Source organism: Canis lupus, chromosome 14 (genome assembly GCF_048164855.1).
Source record: "Canis lupus baileyi chromosome 14, mCanLup2.hap1, whole genome shotgun sequence".
NCBI lineage: Eukaryota > Metazoa > Chordata > Mammalia > Carnivora > Canidae > Canis > Canis lupus.
The window spans coordinates 48,140,946-48,160,715 of NC_132851.1; the positions used below are offsets into that span (position 1 = coordinate 48,140,946).

At 37.3% G+C, this 19,770-nt stretch overlaps 1 protein-coding gene across 26 annotated transcripts in view; it reads left to right on the forward strand.

Annotated features, from left to right (window-relative positions):
- Positions 1–1,548: 1,548 nt before the first annotated feature.
- The window catches only part of FIP1L1 (factor interacting with PAPOLA and CPSF1), a 74,255-nt gene continuing 56,033 nt past the window's right edge, over positions 1,549–19,770 (forward strand). For 8 of the 26 annotated variants that reach the window (XM_072775057.1, XM_072775061.1, XM_072775069.1 and 5 more), the window contains exons 1-7: positions 1,559–1,850; positions 3,352–3,391; positions 9,658–9,715; positions 10,843–10,946; positions 16,024–16,088; positions 16,655–16,762; positions 17,299–17,429. In XM_072775057.1, coding sequence (XP_072631158.1) covers positions 1,766–1,850; positions 3,352–3,391; positions 9,658–9,715; positions 10,843–10,946; positions 16,024–16,088; positions 16,655–16,762; positions 17,299–17,429 — 591 coding nt within the window. In that variant the 5' untranslated portion in view covers positions 1,559–1,765. Of the gene's footprint in view, positions 1,851–3,203; positions 3,249–3,351; positions 3,392–9,657; positions 9,716–10,842; positions 10,947–16,023; positions 16,089–16,654; positions 16,763–17,298; positions 17,430–17,720; positions 17,790–19,770 lie in introns of all 26 variants that reach the window. The other 18 variants (XM_072775048.1, XM_072775050.1, XM_072775056.1 and 15 more) reach the window with 6 other exon arrangements.

Here is a 19,770-nt window from a genome sequence, read left to right on the forward strand (position 1 = left end):
GGAACTCGATCCTAGGTCTCCAGGATCATGCCCTGGGCGGGAGGTGGTGCTAAACCGCTGGGCCACCAGGGCCACCCACCTTTGTGTTTCTGTTAAAGCACATCTTTAACATCTTTTTCCCTTGTAGGCTAGTTAGCTAAGACCCTTCTGATGTCCTCAATAATTCGAGGGCTCTTCAGGGGGCAAGGACTATGCTTTACTCATACCTTGGTTTTCCAAGTTCTTAAAGATGGTTAATAATTGTTCAATAAAGAACAATATGTAGTGACCAAACCTGTAAACCCATCGACTGATTTGTAAACTAGAATGAATTTCTTTCTGTTGAAAAGCCAGTGTCCTGTCCAAGAACGTTGGGCCCAAAAGAGATTTCTCACATCATCAGACTCCGCTTTCCCGTTTCACAGGTGAGAAAACTGAAGCAGAGACGTTAACCACCTGAGGTCACGCAACCAGGTAGGTAAAGAACCCGAACACCGATTTTGACCCATCTATCCTCTTCTCCCAGAAAGAGGTGTTCAAAAGTAGCCTGAAAATGTGGCATCATCTACTAAAATCAAAACCGCACAGACTTTATGGGATCTTGGAGAAATACTTGTAACACATCTGCAGGAAATCATTTCCAAGGCTCTTCACTGGGGGTCCCTGGGTGGATGTACGTCTAAATGTACATCACTAGGGAAATAACCATATTTCTTTGGCGAAAGCCACGCTGTGGAATATTGGGAAGCACTTAAAAATGGATATAGTAAAAAAAACAAAAAAAATGGATACAGTCTGATAGGCTCCCTGCTTGGAGCCTGCTTCTCCCTCTGCCTGTCTCTGCCTCTCTCTCTTTCATGAATAAATAAATAAAATCTTAAAAAAAAAAGATATAGTCTGGTATATACTAAAATGGAAAGGATCTCCAAGACACTGTTATTAAAGAAAAAAAAAAGAAAAGAAAAGCAATCCGCCGAACGATAGAGTATCGTACCCTTTAGGACTCGCAAACCTCAGCTTCCTCCCCCCAGACAGCACCATATACACGTGAATTTAGACTATTTGAGGATTCACAGCAAACAGCAAACGGGGGGGAGGGGTAGTGGGTGAGCGGGTTTTCGACCTTAACTTCAAAGTCTCGCTTTAAAAAAAAATATTATTCTTATATTATTATTATTATTATTTTATATGTCTCGCTTTAACAAAGAGAAGGCGTCATTCATTCATTGGCTTGGCTTTCGTGCGCCCTTACAACCGCCTTTTTCCCTAACGTAGGCACGAATCCTGCTTTCCTCCCGACGGAGGCGACGACTGCGCCCGCGGGCTGGACCCCACGTGGACGACGACCCCAGGCCTCCCGCGCGGCTCGAGGGCGGCGACGTTGACGACAGCGAGCGAGCATCCCGGCTACGGGAGAACAAAGGCGCACCGGCCGCGGACGGGGGCCGACGCAGGACACCCCGCGGAGAGCGCGACCCGCGAGGGGCGGGGCCAAGCGCGCCGCGCAGGCGCAGCCCGGCCCAGGTGCCCGGCGCCGCGGAAGCGAAGCCTCCTAAAGACGCCGCGCCGCGCCGGGGCTGCTGCGCGTGCGCAGACCGACCGCCGCCGGAGCCCGTCCTGTGTGCAGCCTCCGACGCCGCGGCCGCCGCTGTGGGACTGGAGCCTCGCGCTTCCTGCGTTCGCTCGCCGGCGGGTTCGCGGCCCCCTCGCGCCCCCGGGCAGCGAGGCCGGGAAGGGGTTGGAGGGGGCTGTTGATCGCCGCCTTTAAGTTGTGCTCGGGGCGGCCATGTCGGCCGGCGAGGTCGAGCGCCTAGTGTCGGAGCTGAGCGGCGGGACCGGAGGGGATGAGGAGGAAGAGTGGCTCTATGGCGGTACGAAACTTCCTGTCCCTTCTCTCACTCCCGGGTTCTCTCAGGCCGCCCGGCCCGGCCCGCAGACGGCCGGCGTCCCGCGCTCCTCACGCCGCCGCCGCCGCCGGGGCCTCCCTACGGAGCCTTCTCCGGCCTGAGTTAGGCCGAGCGCGGCGCGCGCGTTCCCTGCCTTCCCCTCCCCCCCCGCCCCCCGCGCAGCCTACGTTCCCCCCCCGCGCAGCCCACGCCGCCCACGTCCCCTCCGCGCAGCCCCCCTCCCCCCCGCGCAGCTCACGCGCCCCCCACGCAACCCACGTCCCCCCGCGGGCCACGCCCCCGCAGGCCACGCCCCCTCCCCGCGCAGGCCACGCCCCCAGCAGCCCACATCCCCCTCTCCCCCACGCAGCCCCCCTCCCCCCTCGCAGCCCACGCCGAGGCGGCCGGGCCCCTGCCTTCCCCTCCTCGGCGCGGGAGCTTCCGGGCCGCTCCACCCCCCCCACCCCACCCCCCACCCCCGGTTTCATCACCGTTCTGATCTCTTGGTGTGTCCCTTCTTGCCCCTTGGCTGTAGGATGCCCTCCCCGTCCTTTTCTTTCAGAAACCAGCCTTTTCTGTAATAATAGCTTAAATAAAGTTGATGCTGTAAAAACTAACGTCTTGTTTCTTGATGGTCAGTTTGTATGGAATGCACCTGCAAGGGTACCTCCTTGTCTGAAAGTCGTGCTTTAAAAGTAATTAATTAAGAGACAGAGAGAGAGAGAGACAGACATGGAATACATTATGGCCCATAAAGAAAACCCTGAATGTCTCCTGTATTAAGGTGAAGTTTTTCCTTTTTAAGAGACTGCTGTATCACCCACATGATTAGAAGTAATCTCATGCCCCTTAGGCTTACAGTTTTCAGTTATCTCTTATATAGATCATTTTTACCAAAATAAATCCAGTGCACTTTGTATTTTGCTCTCGAAAGGGACTTGACTTCTGTTTTTTTTTTTTTTGTTTTTTTTTTTGACTTTTCATTAAGTCACAGTCTCTTTTTGTCTGTGGATGGTAACTAGATTTGGAAGTTAATGTGTGTTCCTTGCCTAAAATGTATATTCTTCAGTAAAAAAGTGCACATTTGGGCACCAAGCAGCTCCTTGATGCTGACTTTGACAAGCTGGTAAAATCCACTATTTTTGGTGGTGAGATTCAGCATCAGTAATATTCCTTGAAATGTAAATGTATAGGGTTTCCTTAACAAAGACCTAGAAATCTTTAATGCCTCTTAAGTTAAGCTTACTTTTATAGAAGTAAAGTCTGATTTTTTTTTTTCATAAAAGACATATCTTGTTAAGTCATTATAAGGTGATCTAACTTTGGATGTACTTATAGGCCCATGGGACGTGCATGTGCACAGTGATTTGGCAAAGGACCTAGGTTAGTGCTTGTGATGATCACTTCAGATTTTCATAATACTGGTTTCTTTAAGAGTGGTTTGTGTGTTAATTTTATTTATTTATTTATGTATTTTTTTTGGTAGATGAAAATGAAGTTGAAAGGCCAGAAGAAGAAAATGCCAGGTTAGTGGAATTTGTTGTTGATACTTAACACGGATTGTCAAAAATCATTTCATTGTAGTCATTGGCTTGATTACAGCGTACTGACTGAAGGTTCAAAGACATTGAATCTTTTCAAAGTTTATTTCTGTTTAAGGACCTAATCAGTTCTATTTGTTTGCTAGTAGCTTAGGGGACAAAGTTTTTGAAGTTAGGGTTTGAATATTAAACCCTTACTATACTCTTAATATAGCCCTTCATTATTAAGTGACTTTATACTCTTAAGTAAGCTTAATAGTGGAGTATGCAGTATATCCATTGGACTGGTAAGAAAAAAGCTTAACATTTTTTTGGATAAAATCCTGTAAATCACTGCTTTTGCAGTTTATTAATACCTTTGATGGCATAGTGGACTTTTGTTATAATTTCAGCATTTTGTATTTAAATTCAAAGTGGAATTGTTACAAGATTGATTCCCTTTGCTAGACTACTAGAAATATGTATCATTTATAGAGCATGTAAAGGGAGCTTGAGACGTCTCTATTTCTAAACAACTCCCACAGACAAGCATATGCGTATGCTGACATTACCAAATCTATGGTATCAATGCCTTAATGTCCCTTGATGGAGAAGTCGTTAAAAAAAGATATTTTAAAGAATATTTGAGTTTAAAAAGTGGAGGAAGTACCACTTTACAACCATTAGGATGGATGGGCTGTCATCAGAAAGAAAGTAACAGGTGTTGGTGAAGATATGCTGAAGTTGGAACTCTAATACCCTGATGATGGGATTATAAAAACTTGCAGCTACTTGAAAACAGGCAGTTCCTCAGAAGCTTAGACATTGTTACTGTATGACCCAGGAATTCCACTTATATGTATATTCCTTAAGAGAAATGAAACGTACCCACACAAAAACTTGTACATGAATGTTCATAGCAGCATTGTTTATAATAGCCAAAAAACAGAAATAAGCGTCCATCAAGTGAATGGATAGTTAAAATACGATATATCCATAGAGTGGAATACTGTGTGGCAGTAAAAAGAAATAGAGTACTGGTATCTGTTAAAACATGGATGGGATCCCTGGGTGGCGCAGCGGTTTAGCGCCTGCCTTTGGCCCGGGGCACGATCCTGGAGACCCAGGATCGAATCCCACGTCGGGCTCCCGGTGCATGGAGCCTGCTTCTCCCTCTGCCTGTGTCTCTGCCTCTCTCTCTCTCTCTCTCTCTCTCTCTCTGTGTGACTATGATAAATAAATAAAAAAAAAATTAAAAAAAAAAAAAAAAAAAACATGGATGAACCTTGAAAACAGTTCAAGGAGCTAGTCCCAAAAAACTACATATTGTATGATTCTGTTTATATTAAATGTACAGAATAGTTAAGTCTATAGATACAGAGTGGTTGCTAGGACTGAGGTCAGGAGAAAACAGAGAGTGATTACTAATATACACAAGGTTTCTTTTTGGAGTGATGAACGTATCCTAAAATTAGGTAGTTGTATTGGTAGCCCTGTTCTGTGAACACGAAAAGCCTTTGAGTTGTACACTTCAAATGGGTGGTTTGTGTAGCATATAAATTCTATCTCAAAGTGTTAGGGGTATACCTTGGAGATACTGTGGGTTCAGTTCTACACCAGTAAAGTGAGTCAAATGCATTTTTTGGTTTCCTGGTGCATACAAAAGTTTTGTTTATAACATAAGTGTGTGACAGTATTATGTCTAAACAACAGTGTACATCCCTTAATTAAAAAGTGTTTTACGTTAAGAAAATCCTAACCATCATCAGAACTTTGAGGGATTGTAATGCTTTTGCTGGTGCAGCATCTTGAAATTGAATGCTGCTAACTGATCAGGGTGATGATTGCTGAAGGTTGGGGTGGCTGTGGCGGTTTTTTAAGATAAGACAACAGTGAAACTTGCCACATCCATTGACTCTTCCATTATGAACTATTTCTCTTAAAGCATCTTACTCACAGTAAAACTTCCCTCCAAATTGGAGTCTGTCCTCTCAAACCCTGATGCCTGCTGCTCTATCTACTAAGTTTAGGTCCTATTTTAGGTCTGTTGTTGTCATTTCAACAGTCTTCACAGCATCTTCACCAGGAGTAGGTTCTGTGTAAAGAAACCAATTTTTTTTTTTTTTTTTTTTTTGCTCATCCATGAGAAGCAGCCCCCCCATCCGTTCATGTTTTATATGAGATTGCAGCAATTCGGTCCCATCTTCAGGCCCCACTTCTCTTTCTAGTTCTCTTGTTATTCCCACCACAGCTGCAGTTCTTTCCTCCACTGAAGTCTTGAAGCTCTCAAAGTGCTCCGTGAGTTTTGGAATCAGCTTCATCCATACTCCTGTTAATGTTGTTGTTATTTGGACCTTTGCTCATGAGTCACGAGTGTTCCTTTTTTTTTTTTTTTTTTTTTTTAAATTTTTATTTATTTATGATAGTCACAGAGAGAGAGAGAGAGAGAGAGAGAGGCAGAGACTCAGGCAGAGAGAGAAGCAGGCTCCATGCACCGGGAGCCCGATGTGGGATTCGATCCCGGGTCTCCAGGATCGCACCCTGGGCCAAAGGCAGGCGCCAAACCGCTGCGCCACCCAGGGATCCCAGTCACGAGTGTTCTTAATGGCATCTCGAATGATGAATCCCTTCCAGAAGATTTTCAGTTGTCTTTGTCCAGATCTGTCAGAGGAATCGCTGTCTGTGTCAGCTGTAGTCTTACGAGATGAAATGTATTTCTTCAAGAAGACTTGAAAGTCAGAGTGACTCCTTGATCCATGGGCTGAGAAGGAGTATTGTGTTATAAGGCATGGAAATGTTAATGTCCTCGTATGTCTCTGCACCAGAGCTCTTAGGTAACCAGTGGCATTGTCGATGGGCAGTAATATTTTGAAAGGAATCTCTTTTTCTGAGCAGTAGTCTCAGCAGTGGGCTTAAAATCCTGAGTAAACCATTGTCGTAAACAGATACGCTGTCATCCAGGCTTTGTTGTTCCAACTATAGATCACAGGCAGCATGGACTTAGCATAATTTTTAAGGGCCCTAAGACTTTCAGAATGGTTAGCATTAGCTTCAACCTGAAGTCACCAGCTGCATTAGCCCCTAACAAGAAAGTCAGCCTGTCCTTTGAAACTTTGAAGCCAGGCCTTGACTTCTTTTCAGTTGTGAAAGTCCCCGATGGCATCTTCTTCCAACAGGAGGCTGTTTTGTCAACGTCGAAAATCTGTTGTTCAGTGTAGGCAGCTTTATGAATTATCCTAGCTGGATCTTCTGGGTAACTTGCTGCAGCTTCTACATCAGCACTTGCTGCTTCACCTTGAGCTGTTATGTTATGGAGAGGGCTTTTTCCCTTAAGCCTTATGAACCAACCTCTGATAGCTTCAGACATTTTTTTTTTTTTTTTAAGTTTCCTCATCTCTTGTCAAGTTTTTTTTTTTTTTTTTTTAAGATTTTATTTATTCATGAGAGACACAGAGAGAGAGAGAGACTGAGACATAGGCAGAGGGAGGAGAAGCGGGCTCCATGCAGGGAGCCTGAGGTGGGACTCGATTCTGGGACTCCAGAATCATGCCCTGAGCTGAAGGCAGATGCTCAACCGCTGAGCCACCCAGGCGTCCCTAGCTTTTGAATTAAAATGAGAGACGTGGACTCTTTCCCTTGAGCACTTAGAGGCCATTAGAGGATTATAAATTGGCCTGATTTCAATATTGTTTTTCAGGGAATAGGGAGCCTGAGGAGAGGGAGAGAGACAGGTGATGGTTGGTCAGTGAATCAGTCAGAAAACATAATATTTAGTGATTAAGTTCAGCATCTTAAATGGTTGCCATTCATAGCTCCCCAGAACAGTTATTAAATACTAACATCAAAAAGATCGTAACAAGTACAGTAATGATAAAGCTTGAAATATTAAAAGAATTACCAAAATGTGATAGAGACACAAAAGTTAGCAAATGCTATTGGAAAAATGGCATGGATAGGTGGTACGTTGTTTTTTTTTAAAGATTTATTTATTTATTTATTTATTTATTTATTTATTTATTTATTTATTTATTTATTTATTTATGAGAGACAGAGAGAGAGAGAGGGAGGCAGAGACACAGAAGGAGAGGGAAGCAGGCTCCATGCAGGGAGACATGTGACTCGATCCTGGGACTCCAGGATCGCGCCCTTGGCCAAAGGCAGGTGCTAAACTGCTGAGCCATCCAAGTATCCCCAGGTGGTACATAGTTAATCACAGACCTCAGTTATTAAAAACAACTCATCTGGGAAATATAATAAAGCAAAGATGACAAAATGAGGTATGTCTGCATTTTTAACAAAGTGAATGGAGGGAATAAGTGAGACATGGAAATAGAACTAACTTAAGGGCTGCTGAAATTATACTTCCTCACTTAAGAATATCCCCCTAAATTGGAAGATTTTTTTTCCTGCTCATTGGTGTATTGTAAAATTTTGTTATTTAAATTCGTGTATCCAATCCGGTTCCTAACCCTCATTTAGTTACAAAGTTGTGATTTGTGTAGTTTATAGTTACAAAAGTAATTATAATTTCTTCATACCCTGTTTTTTAATTGGTCAAGAATCAATGACTAATGTTATGTATTCACAATTAAATACATATTTTGTGAGCTAATCTTTATTCCATTAATTGTGTTGGTATTAGGTCTTGGTTATGAATCTTGAAGCCTATTTTCTGATAGAATGTTTTTTAATTAAAAGATTCTGTACTCAGCTTGATGTATTGGAGAGAAATCTTCACCCTTCTCTGAGCGTTACTGTCTTTATATTCTTTACTAAGAATTTATTTAGATAGCTATTAAATTTATTTCTTTCTATGGGAGAAGTCTGCTCTTAAAGCTTAATTTTTCTAGCAAGGTTATAATATTACGTTTCTCATTTTTTAATGGTGATAGGGAATTAAAACTTTTAAAAGTATTGGGGAAGGCATGTTCACCAAACCTGTGCTCTAGTATTCAGCTTGGTACATCACTGCATTGCCCTAACCGAGCAGAGTCCTCACTATTAGAGATCTCTCCAGCTTCTTTGTGACTGGTTCATTATTAAAACTTCTTGCATTATTCTGTCTCCAACTTTGTCATGTTTTATTTGCCCAAGTTTTGGCCAAATACACTGTTTTTTGGCAAGCTGAACTTGTTTTCTGGCTCTCTAGACACTTAATTAAGCAGGAGGTAAATTACTGAATTTTAATTGTATATTTATTTTCTTGGGTCAGGCAGTAACACAGTGAAAAATTAACATTTAAATTTCCAGTTTTTATCCTTCATTTTGCTTTATATGAGGAGTCTATAATAAAATACCATTGGAGAGATTAAATTGACTTATATAAAAACTGCTTGACAGCAAAGTTTAGAAGAGATAAACAGAAATCTAATGAAAAGAGGTTTGAAGAATATCAACATCTAGATGTTATTCTTAGAAATCCTACTAAATGTGAGTTAGTTGCTTTGTACTAAAGTACCTTTAGTTATAAAATGAGGTTAATGGTTAGTTCCCACTATTCAAATCGTAATTATTAAAACACATGCCAATTACACTATAGTACTATAAGTTTTATATAGTGATTAATGACCATATGCTTGAGTTTCATGAGAAAAGGGGGGTTTATTGTTTTGTATCAGTTTTTGCTTTAATAAGGCAAATCAGGCTTATGTGATGATAAACTCTTTTTTAAATCTTAAAATGTATCGCTTATGGAACAAAGAGCATATATCCAGTAAGATAGGCAAAACAAAACCAAGAAGAAGCATGTATGTTGGCTTAAGACTGAAGGAGTTAATATGATCATAGGACAAATCCTGAGTTCCTTAGGCATGGGGGGCTGGGTGGAAGAGGCAACTGCGTGTTAACATAGCCTTTGGCAATTACAGTAGTACCTAGCATATAGTGGATGTTCAATAAAGAGGTTAAGTGAAGGTAAGTGTGATGCATATTTTTAAAATAATATGTAAATAATGAAAGTAAATAATAAAAATGAATAAAAATGAATAAAAAAATAATTAAAACCTTGAATTACACCCTATTGTAAGATTGCAAATTTGATATTGACAAATTGTGGAGTCAATTCTATTCTACTTTGAATGTTGAGTATGGGTATTATGCAAGGCAGTAGGAATAGCATAATAACACAGGCAGTTTTTGCCATCCTTTTTTCTTATCCAGGGGAGAGAATAATTTTAGGAAACTATCAGACATAGCTTAAAAATTGTGGTATACTCTGTCTGTACTTCTGAAAAGTAATACCAGACTTGTGCACTTATTTTTGTTGTTTGTAGTGCTAATCCTCCATCTGGAATTGAAGATGAAACTGCTGAAAATGGCGTACCTAAACCGGTAACATAAGGCTTTGAAATCTAGTTACTCTGCGTTTTAAAATCTTTATCAGTAGTTTCCTATTCACTAAGGGAGAAAGCCAAAAATTTAACGTGACTTTCGGTGTTCAGCATGATGCAGCCCCCTTTTATATCTCTCATCTCATCTGGTGCCATCAAAAGCACAGTGATGAGAATAGTGGGAGGAGACTTTCCATGAAATAGAACATGTACAAAGGCTTGAAGTTTACCGCTTTCAAGGAGCTGAATGATTGTAGCTCAACTGAAGAAATCATAGTGAGCCTCATTTTCAGGGAAAACATTAAGTCCTAAGTTTGATTGTCATAATTTTTGGCAAAATTTTTTATGTAAATATGTGATAGTCTCTAACCTCATTCATATCTCTTAAAAGTGATGTTTTTCGGGGTGAAGTAATAATACTGATTTTATTAACATTTCAGCATTCTGATCCTGTAAAAAGAAGGAAATCATTATCCTACAGGCTTGAACTTGTATACAAAAAAATATTTTGCCCAAGTGATCTACTTTTTTGTTTACTATTATGTGGCTAACCACAAAATAACCTGTTAGAGCCACAGTAAAACCTTTGTAAATAGTCCCACTTTTTACTCATAGAAACAGTATTTCTTCAATCATTTGCATCCAGGGACTCTTCTAACTGTAAATGAATGACAAGAATAAGTGAGCTACTCCTTAACTATTTGGGGCTTTTTAACCATTACTGATACAGGTAATTATTTTCATATTCTTGCCAAAAATTCCTTTTCTTTTTATAATTTTTTAAATAATTTTATAATTTATGTTCTAGATATCTTAGTACATGCCTTAGATTCTTGCCTTAGATTCTTTTTGCAGAGAAGCAGTTATAGGTCATAGGGAAAAAATACACATGGTGTTATTTACAAAAAGATGATGCTAACAAAAAAAAAAAGATGCTGAAGGATTTTATTTCACATTCTTATTAATCACATATAACAGTTATAATTGAGGTAGCAATGCTATGAAAATGTAACTTTTTCTCTAAAACTGTATGTCAGTGAACACAATGATTGCTTTTTCAGTTATTCATGTTAGATATTGAGATGGGTTATTCAATATAGTATTTTATAATTGTTTCTGTTGGTATAGAAAGTGACCGAGACTGAAGATGATAGTGATAGTGACAGTGATGATGATGAAGATGATGTTCATGTCACTATAGGAGACATTAAAACAGGAGCACCACAGTATGGGTAAGTTGGTTTGTTTTTTTTTTGTTTGTATGTTTTTTTTGTTTTTAAGATTTATATATTAGAGAGAGGGAGAACACGCACCCAGAAGGGGAGGCAGAGGGAGAGAATCACTCCCCTCTGATGAGCCCTGTGTGGGGCTCAGTCTCATGACCCTAAGATCTTAACCTGAGCCAAAACCAAGAGTTGGACACTCAACCGAGTGAGCCACCCACGCACCTCATGGGTAAGTTATTTTTAAGTAATGATTATGTGCGTAAATCAAAGGTAGTGTGCTTTTATCAAACCAGTGGTGGTGGATTCCATTGTTTTTACTTTTTTCCATTTTACCATGATATGAAAGAACTCTTGTTAAAATTTCACCATGAATTTTTAGAAGAGTAGATCTTAAAAATTCTCATCACAAGAAAAAATGTAGAACTGTGTTGGTGATGGATGGTAACGAATTGTAATCATTTTCAGTTTATACATCTATTAAATCATTATACTGTACACCTAAAGTTACAGTGTTGTATAATACACTTTTATCTCATGATAAAAAAGGGGTTTCACCATGAAAATATCTTAAAGAGAAAGTTATTTTATAGGTAAAGAACGTGGAAGCAGCTGTTTTTGATTTCTGAAATTAAGGTGTTTTTATAAATGAATTGACTACTGTAATTTCTTTTGTTAGAAATCCTTAAATTACAGATTTCATCTATATTGTTCTTCCCTTGTATTATCCAAAACTGAGTTTACATTTTAATTTTTGTCCAATAAAAACAGTATCAGAGATATTTTTTTTGCTCTTCATAGTATATTTTTGAAGTTGTTAGGTATCCGTAGGCTTTTTAAGACATTATATCAAGTTTTATAGTCTGTAAAACTGGATCTAGTGAATTGACTGTCATTAGCTTACAGAGCACATAAAGAATCTTGCAGGATGGTTAGAAGGGAATATATTTAAGTACAGAATGTGATTTTGTTATGGTGGTACTTAGGAGTACTTTTTCTGTGTTTTATCAGATTGGATATATAATGTGGTACTTGCACATTGGAAACAAACTTTTCATTAACTGCTCTATAATTCATTATGCAGCCTTATCTGGACTCAATATATACATAAATATTTTTGAATATTTCTATAGTAGAACCATTTTTTTCCCAAAGTTATTTTAGGAGCTTAACGGTAACTCAGTTATTGTCATGGTCGATTTCACATTACAATAAGGACTCCCTGTGTAATTTTAAAACTGGGGATCAGGGTTTAGGAGAGACTTAATCATGTTACGGGTAGACAACTCTGAGTGTTCTCATTTCTACTTAAAGATTAGTTTTGGGCTTACATATAATGCTAGTAGACCTTTATGCGAATAGGCCTTTGCCGTCTGCATTATGCAAAAGGTACACTATAATCATTGTGTGTCTAGTAAATACTATTATATAAAATTATTTGTGTTTACAACTGTAGAACAGTTAAAGCAAATGGTGGGTTTTTAAAATTAATTTGACCAAATTTTTGTAGGAATTGCGTTCAAATAGTAAATGTACATAGACTCCCATAGTACTTTCTCTGAGTTTTATTTCTTATAGCAGTTTCTAGTTTCATGAAATGTGGTTAGTTTGTTCATGTTTATCACCTTTAGACTCTAAATTCCTTGAGTAGAAACCATAGTTTATGAATTTCCCTTTTTCTCACATTGCCTTACATGTAGTAAATATTTAGTAAATGTGTATTGACTAAATAGACTGAATGTTAAGAACTCAGTTGTCTTTCAGTGTTTTTTCCTCAGTATTTCAATACAAAAAATTTCAAATTATCCAAAGTTGAAAGAAGTGTGACAACACCCATTTACCCATCATCTAGATTATACAATTTACATTTTGCTAGGTTTGCTAAATGTATATCATACAAACGTGTAAATGTATCTCTGTCCATGCTTCTACCCTTCAATTGGTCTACTTTTTGTTTTTTCTATATTTCAAAATAACTTTTATAGATCTTTCTAAAGACTATAGAGCTTATTTAATGTTGATATTTCAAGATATATCTCTTGAAAACTGAAAGAGCCTATGAGAAAATAAAATTTGATGAATACTTTGTGCACAGAATTTTCAGAAGCAAATTATATTCAAGGAACAATACTAAATGGGTTTGTTGTAAGCTCTTAGTACAAAATAGCATTTTTTTTAGGTAGCATACTTTTGTTACAAAGTTCATTTCATCTATAATGTAACGAAGAAAAGCAAAGTTTAGGTTAGGAATAATTTAGCTTGTAAAGAGAAGTGGTTTCTTACCTTTGAGATTCATCCATTCATTCAGTAAACACTTAAAATAATTGTCTGGTACTGCATTAATTGATGAAAATATGAAAAATAATAAAATATCCTTATTTACTGGAATCAGTGAGGGAGACAGATATGTGCAAATATTTACAGTCTAAGTGCTAGAATAGAAATGTACAAGTGAATTAAAAACTTTTGAGAGGATGGTTGCTAAAAGCCTATACGTGTTGAGAAGATCCTAGAGGAGATAATAATGAATTTGTGTGAACGATTCTTGAGACAGAAGAAAGAGGACTGGTGACTTATCAGAGGCCACTACTAAGATGTGGAAGCAGGGCTTAAAGGAGCTGCATGGCTGGAGAATACAATAGATGGCGAAAAGTGGTTGAGACCTCTTGAGGGAGTACATACCTTTAAAAGTTTTTAAGCAAGTAAGATTATTTGAAAAGATAACTAGCAGCAGTAGTTGAAATGGACTAAATAGAAAATTAGTTACTATATTTGAATTGTTCACATGAGGTGATAATCCAGACTAAGCTAGTGGTAGCAGTATAGGGATAGATGGAAAAAGATGCATTTGACTGTGTCATGAGTAGAAATAACATGGATAGCAACATGGTTGTGGATGCAGAGTGAGTTAAAGGACTCAGTGACCTAGAGGTTTCTAGAGCAGTTAATGGAGTACCTGACATGTATGGGTGATGTACAAACAGTAGGTTAAAATACATTTTTTTGGATGTATTTATTTTGAAGTTCCTTTAGATACCCAGGTATGTAGGCTATAGCATAACATGTATGGGTGATGTAGAAACAGGAGGTTAAAATACATTTTTTTGGATGTATTATTTTGAAATTCCTTTAGATACCCAAGTATGTAGGCTATAGCATGTAGAGAATCTTGAGACCTCATAGGGGTCTAATGGAAGGTATCAGATTAGCTTAAGTGCAATTTTCCAAACAGCTAAGCTTCTCTACAAACAATGAATAGAAAGCCTTAGTGTTTTTTTTTTTTTTAAGTGATTTTTGTTTGTTTTAGATATTATTTATTTATTAGAGACAGCAAGCAAGCAAGCAAGGGGGGAGAGGCAGAGGAAGAAGGAGAGAGAGAGTGTTAGAGAATCCCAAGCAGACTGCACTGAGCATGGAGCCTGTTGTGTGGCTTGATCTCATGATCCTGAGATCATGACCTGAGCCAAAATCAAGAGTCGGACACTTAACTGACTGAGCCGCCCAGGTGCCCTGAAAAATGGTGTTTTAAAGGCCAAACGTGGAGGGAAATATAATTAGGTAGGAGCAAAGAAGTTCATTTATTGAACTTATGGCTAAACCTTTTATAAATACCATGTTTTATCCTTGAGCAATTCTGTAAGAGGACCTTTAGAGACTACTTGATTTTTGTACATTTGACTTTTAAACAGCTAGAACTTTTGTACATTATATGTAGATAACCCAAAAGTGCTTTCGCTGTGCTGAATTTAGATTATTGAAATGTAAGCCTCATGGGGCAGGAGCCATATCCGTTCAGTTCCTCATTCTCCTTCCTAAGCCTAGAACTATATATCTGATGCATTGTTGGTGTTTAAGCATCTACTAATGAATGAATATCATTGAAATGATTTAAACATTTCAAGATTATATGAGAGTACTACCTGACATTAACAGTTTAATTGGGGCTATTTAATAGTTTCTGGATTTATTAACAGTGGTGCTTTATACAACTATTTGGATATTTTATTATATTTATTTTTTAATTTATCATTTTTAAAAGCAGAAAACAAAAATGATAGTGCTGATAAATTTAATACATTGGAGGTAAAAATGGAAATTATTAGGTAGATCAGAAACAGTGAATCTTCATAAATCCAGTTGCCTCAGAGTAAAGAAGCAAATTCAATAACCGAACGTAATGTGAGAAACATATCCTTGAAAACATTGAGGTCTTACTAATTACTTAAGTCCATTTTGGTTAGTATATTTGATTTTTCTCCTCATGTAAAAGAATGCATTTATGGAAAAGTAGAGAACTATCTGTAAACTCATATTACAGAACATTTATACAAATTCCATGAGGTCTTAAATGACTTAGTCAAGGTTAGACAACTAATAATTGACAAAACTTGTATTTGAACCTGGGTCTGACTCCAGATTTTGTATTTTTTAATCCTCTGTCATGTGTAGATTATATAACATTAAAGTACAGCTCAGTATCTTTTTCAACTATATACATTCAAGTAACCACTACACAGATCAAGATAATGGGACATTACTAGCATTCTAGATATTTCCGTCTTATTTCCTCAGTCATTGATAATCACTGATTATCACAGAACACTGTTCTGCTTTCACCCTAGATTTATTTTTAAATTTAATATAAATGAATTTATTTGTGGATAAAAGTACTCCATGGGTATTTAAAAGAGGATTTATCAACAGTATCAAATGCAGAAAGGACTATAAAGAGGTCACTGGAGTTGGGTACAACGTGGAGAAATTTCCTTCTTGCAGGATTACTGCATGTTGAATAACTAGGAGGTGAGGAAATGAGAACATGGTGTATAGACCAAATGTCTTAGCCAAAATTTCTTGTGAAGTTTGTTGCAACCAGGTGGACTTAGTGGCAGGTAGGTTTTTCAGATAGAAAATAAGTTAGACTTTAAAAAAATTTTTTTTTTCTTTTAAAATTAAGACATTTCCTAAAATTTATGAGTCATTGTTAATATATGTAATTACTATGTGGGTGTATGATTTATTCGTATACATTGCATATATTCCTGTTTTGTTTAATTTCTTAGGATAATTTTTATTTTGTTTTTAGGAGTTATGGTACAGCACCTGTAAATCTTAACATCAAAACAGGGGGACGAGTTTATGGAACTACAGGTAAAACTTGTATTTGTAGCTATATCAATAGGAAAATAAGGTGTATATATATATATATATATATATATGAATAGGTCATAAATAGGTTGAACTATTACAGTTCATTTGAAAAGAGCAGTTTTTGACCATACATCATGGAGATGGACAAGCTTTTTCCGTAAAGGGCTACAGAATATTTTAGGCTGTGTAAGTCACAGGGTTCCTGTCATATTGTTGATTTTCTTGTTTGTTTTACAACCCTTTAGAAAGGTAAAGATTTTTCTTAGCTTATAGGCTGTACAAAAATGTGATTTAAAACATGGATGTTAGCAACTTCCTGATGATATAGGAATTCCTTATAAGTGACAAGTCACTGATCTCTTAATCCAGAGATATTTTACATAAACTACTCCACAAAGTTTGATTTCACCTTTTATTTATGGTAAATATTACTCTAATGCTTTGTTTGGAACCTTTGCCATATTTAGTGCTGTTGGTAGTAAAAAAGGTCAAAGGTTTCTGTTTACCTGTGATATCTCTTAGCTTTTTGCTTATAATTACCTTCATTTTGTAATTTTATAAAATAGGAACAAAAGTCAAAGGGGTGGACCTTGATGCACCTGGAAGCATTAATGGAGTTCCACTCTTGGAGGTAGATTTGGATTCTTTTGAAGATAAACCATGGCGTAAACCTGGTAAGATTATTGTGGATTATATCAAAAGATTTTTAGTAAAAAAACAGTCATTAGAAAATATTTTTGTTTTTTTTAGCAACCATTTAGAGTATTATTTTTTTAATGTCATTTTTGTTTTCTTAAGCACATGAGGAATAAGAATGGCCCATATTATTAAATCTTACTGAATTAAAACAAAGTAGACTTGCATGTTATTTTATTATAATGTCATTTGTAAAGGAAATACCTTTTCCCCCACTATGTTCATTTGTTTTGTTTCATAAATTCCACATGAGCCAAATCATTATAGTGTTTATCTTTCTCTGACTGACTTATTTTGCTTAGCATAATACTTTTCTGGCTTAAAGGGAGTACTTTAAATCAAAATATTTTTATGCTCCCATTGCTTTATGGTGGTAACTGGGAGAATTGGGAAAATTAGAAGGGGTGCTAAAACTTGATAGAACACTAAATCTGTATTTTTATAGTTATATTTTATATGCTGCATAAAAACAGGATCAAAGTATTTGTACACTAACACTGTGCTTTATCTTTAGGTGCTGATCTTTCTGATTATTTTAACTATGGGTTTAATGAGGACACCTGGAAAGCTTACTGTGAAAAACAAAAGAGGATACGGATGGGACTTGAAGTTATACCAGTTACCTCTACTACAAATAAAATTACGGTAATTAGTAAATATTACAGAATACCCTAGCCTTTCCTAGAGTCCCAAATTTACTCCCCAGATAAATCACTTTTTCCCCATTAAGGTGGTTAAATGCTATAAGATAGTTTAAAATTTTCTTTTTCTTTACCATGTTTTTTTTTTTCCCTTCCTTCCCTTTCAGTTTCATATTAATATTGTCTGATGTTCTTAGTTTCAAGTCACAGACTAGCCACAGCTAGTTTGTCTTTATATGGCCTATCAATTAAAAATTATGTGGTATCTTAATGGGGAATATGTTATTTAACTTAGGCCGAAGACTGTACTATGGAAGTTACACCAGGTGCAGAGATCCAAGATGGCAGATTCAATCTTTTTAAGGTGAATTTTAGTAAATTATCCTTGGTTGCTCTCATTTTTTGTTCTTGAGTCTGCTCCCATACCACTACTCAAGGGATGAGATTAAAGTGGAAATAGCTACCTTTTTTCCAAACCTTCAGCTTCCTGGTGACTTACAAATTTGCTGATTGTTGTTGTATCTCCACTTTTGCAAGCATGTGAATTTATAGCCTATTATTACTAACAAATGCGAAGTAAAACTATTCTTGCTATATGTTGTGATTTTATTTTGAATTATAGTATATGTTTGTAAGACATAAAAGTTCACACCATAAGGCTAAGCTCTCATTTTAGATGATGCTATAATCTTTATATCAGAATTGGAGACTTTTCCTAATTTTTATTTAAAGAAGTGATAGAGAAGATGGCATACTGCTTATCTGTATGACACTAAAATCATTGGTGTAATGTGTCTTATAGTTTAAGATGTCTCAAAAAACTTAGGCATTTTTGAGAGTCTCAAAGACTCAACAGAATAAGATAAAGCCATTGATTTTTAAAATTTGTAACTTTAAATCATTAGTTTTAGGTGGGACTTGCAGGTTGATATTCCTTCCCACTTGGGTATAAAGTCTGACTTCTGGCTTCTCCATTATATCACAGACCCAGTCCAAAGATTAATGTCATATTTTCATATCTCTACAATATACAGCAACCCACAAACTTTTCTCGAAACCTGATTGTATACTCTTTTCTTTTACCTTATTAATTCTTAGTTCTTAATTCTTGTATTGAACGACACTGGAATGAAGACTGGGAGTGGCTTTTAGATTGGGTTATATACTCAGGGAACTTCTGTGGACAGGAACTTTTCTGTGATCCTTTTGGGACTACAGCCCTGTCCACCACAATACTGCCTTATGCAATACATGTGCTATATCCGCAGATGTAGCCGCTCTGCTGGACACAGTTCTGTGTAGAGAATTTAATTTAAATTTACATCCTACTTTGGGTAAGTATTTGGTTCTTGTTCTGCTGTCAATCTTTTGAAAGTGTGTGATGATGTCTATTCTATTTTAAATGGCTATCAGGTTCTTTTTGGTGCTGTCTTATTTAAGGAATGAATATATTGTTACGCTTGATTACAATGAATAGAAAAGTTGTCTTGATGAAATAGTTCGTTTGCAGTGGTCCTTTTTTTTTTTTCTAACAGAAATGAAAACAAGATGTCTTTGAAAACTGCCAGGTTCTATATTTTTTGTCTTTTTGCAGTAAACTTCTGAAACTAAAGAATTAAAAGAATTCCTAGGAGCTGGTCTCGAAAGTGGATGCTGTGAATGAGTTTTTTATATACATACAATCTACCAAAATTATTTTGAAGTTTGTTTTGGTTATATGAGAGGAGGTCATTGTTCCATTCTGATTTATTTGGTTCTGAATTAATGAGGATTTGAATTTAATGGGTGTAGTCTAATGGTTTTTCTTGCCTTGATAATGTGCATTAAATATTATTCATTTGTTAGAAATACTGATTTGGAAATAGGGTGTGTATTTTATTAATTTTTAAAAATATTTGAGGGAGCATATCCTAGTCAGGGGGCAGGACAGAGAGGGAGAATCTCAAGCAGACTCCCTGCTGAGCAGAGAGCCTGGCTAGAGGGGTGGGGGTGGCTCAACCTCATGATCTCTGAGAACATGACCTGAGCCAAAATCACAAGTTGGAAACTTAACTGACTGAGCCACCCAGGTGCACCTACGGTGTGTATTTTAATAATGTGTGTGGCTCATCCTTTTTATGTATGTTGTGATCTGTAAGATACATTTTATTGATGTTGCTCAAAATCTGCAACTACTGGTTGTATGGAAGTGTTTGGCATTTTCAGGATACAGTTTGACATTAAATTTCAGACAAGTTTCTGTCACCTTAAATAAATATCCTTGTTCAAATTTCTATGTCGGACTATATAGTGCTTTGAAAAAGTCTGAGTTGCCTTTTACTATCTATCCTGCAACTCCGGAAAAT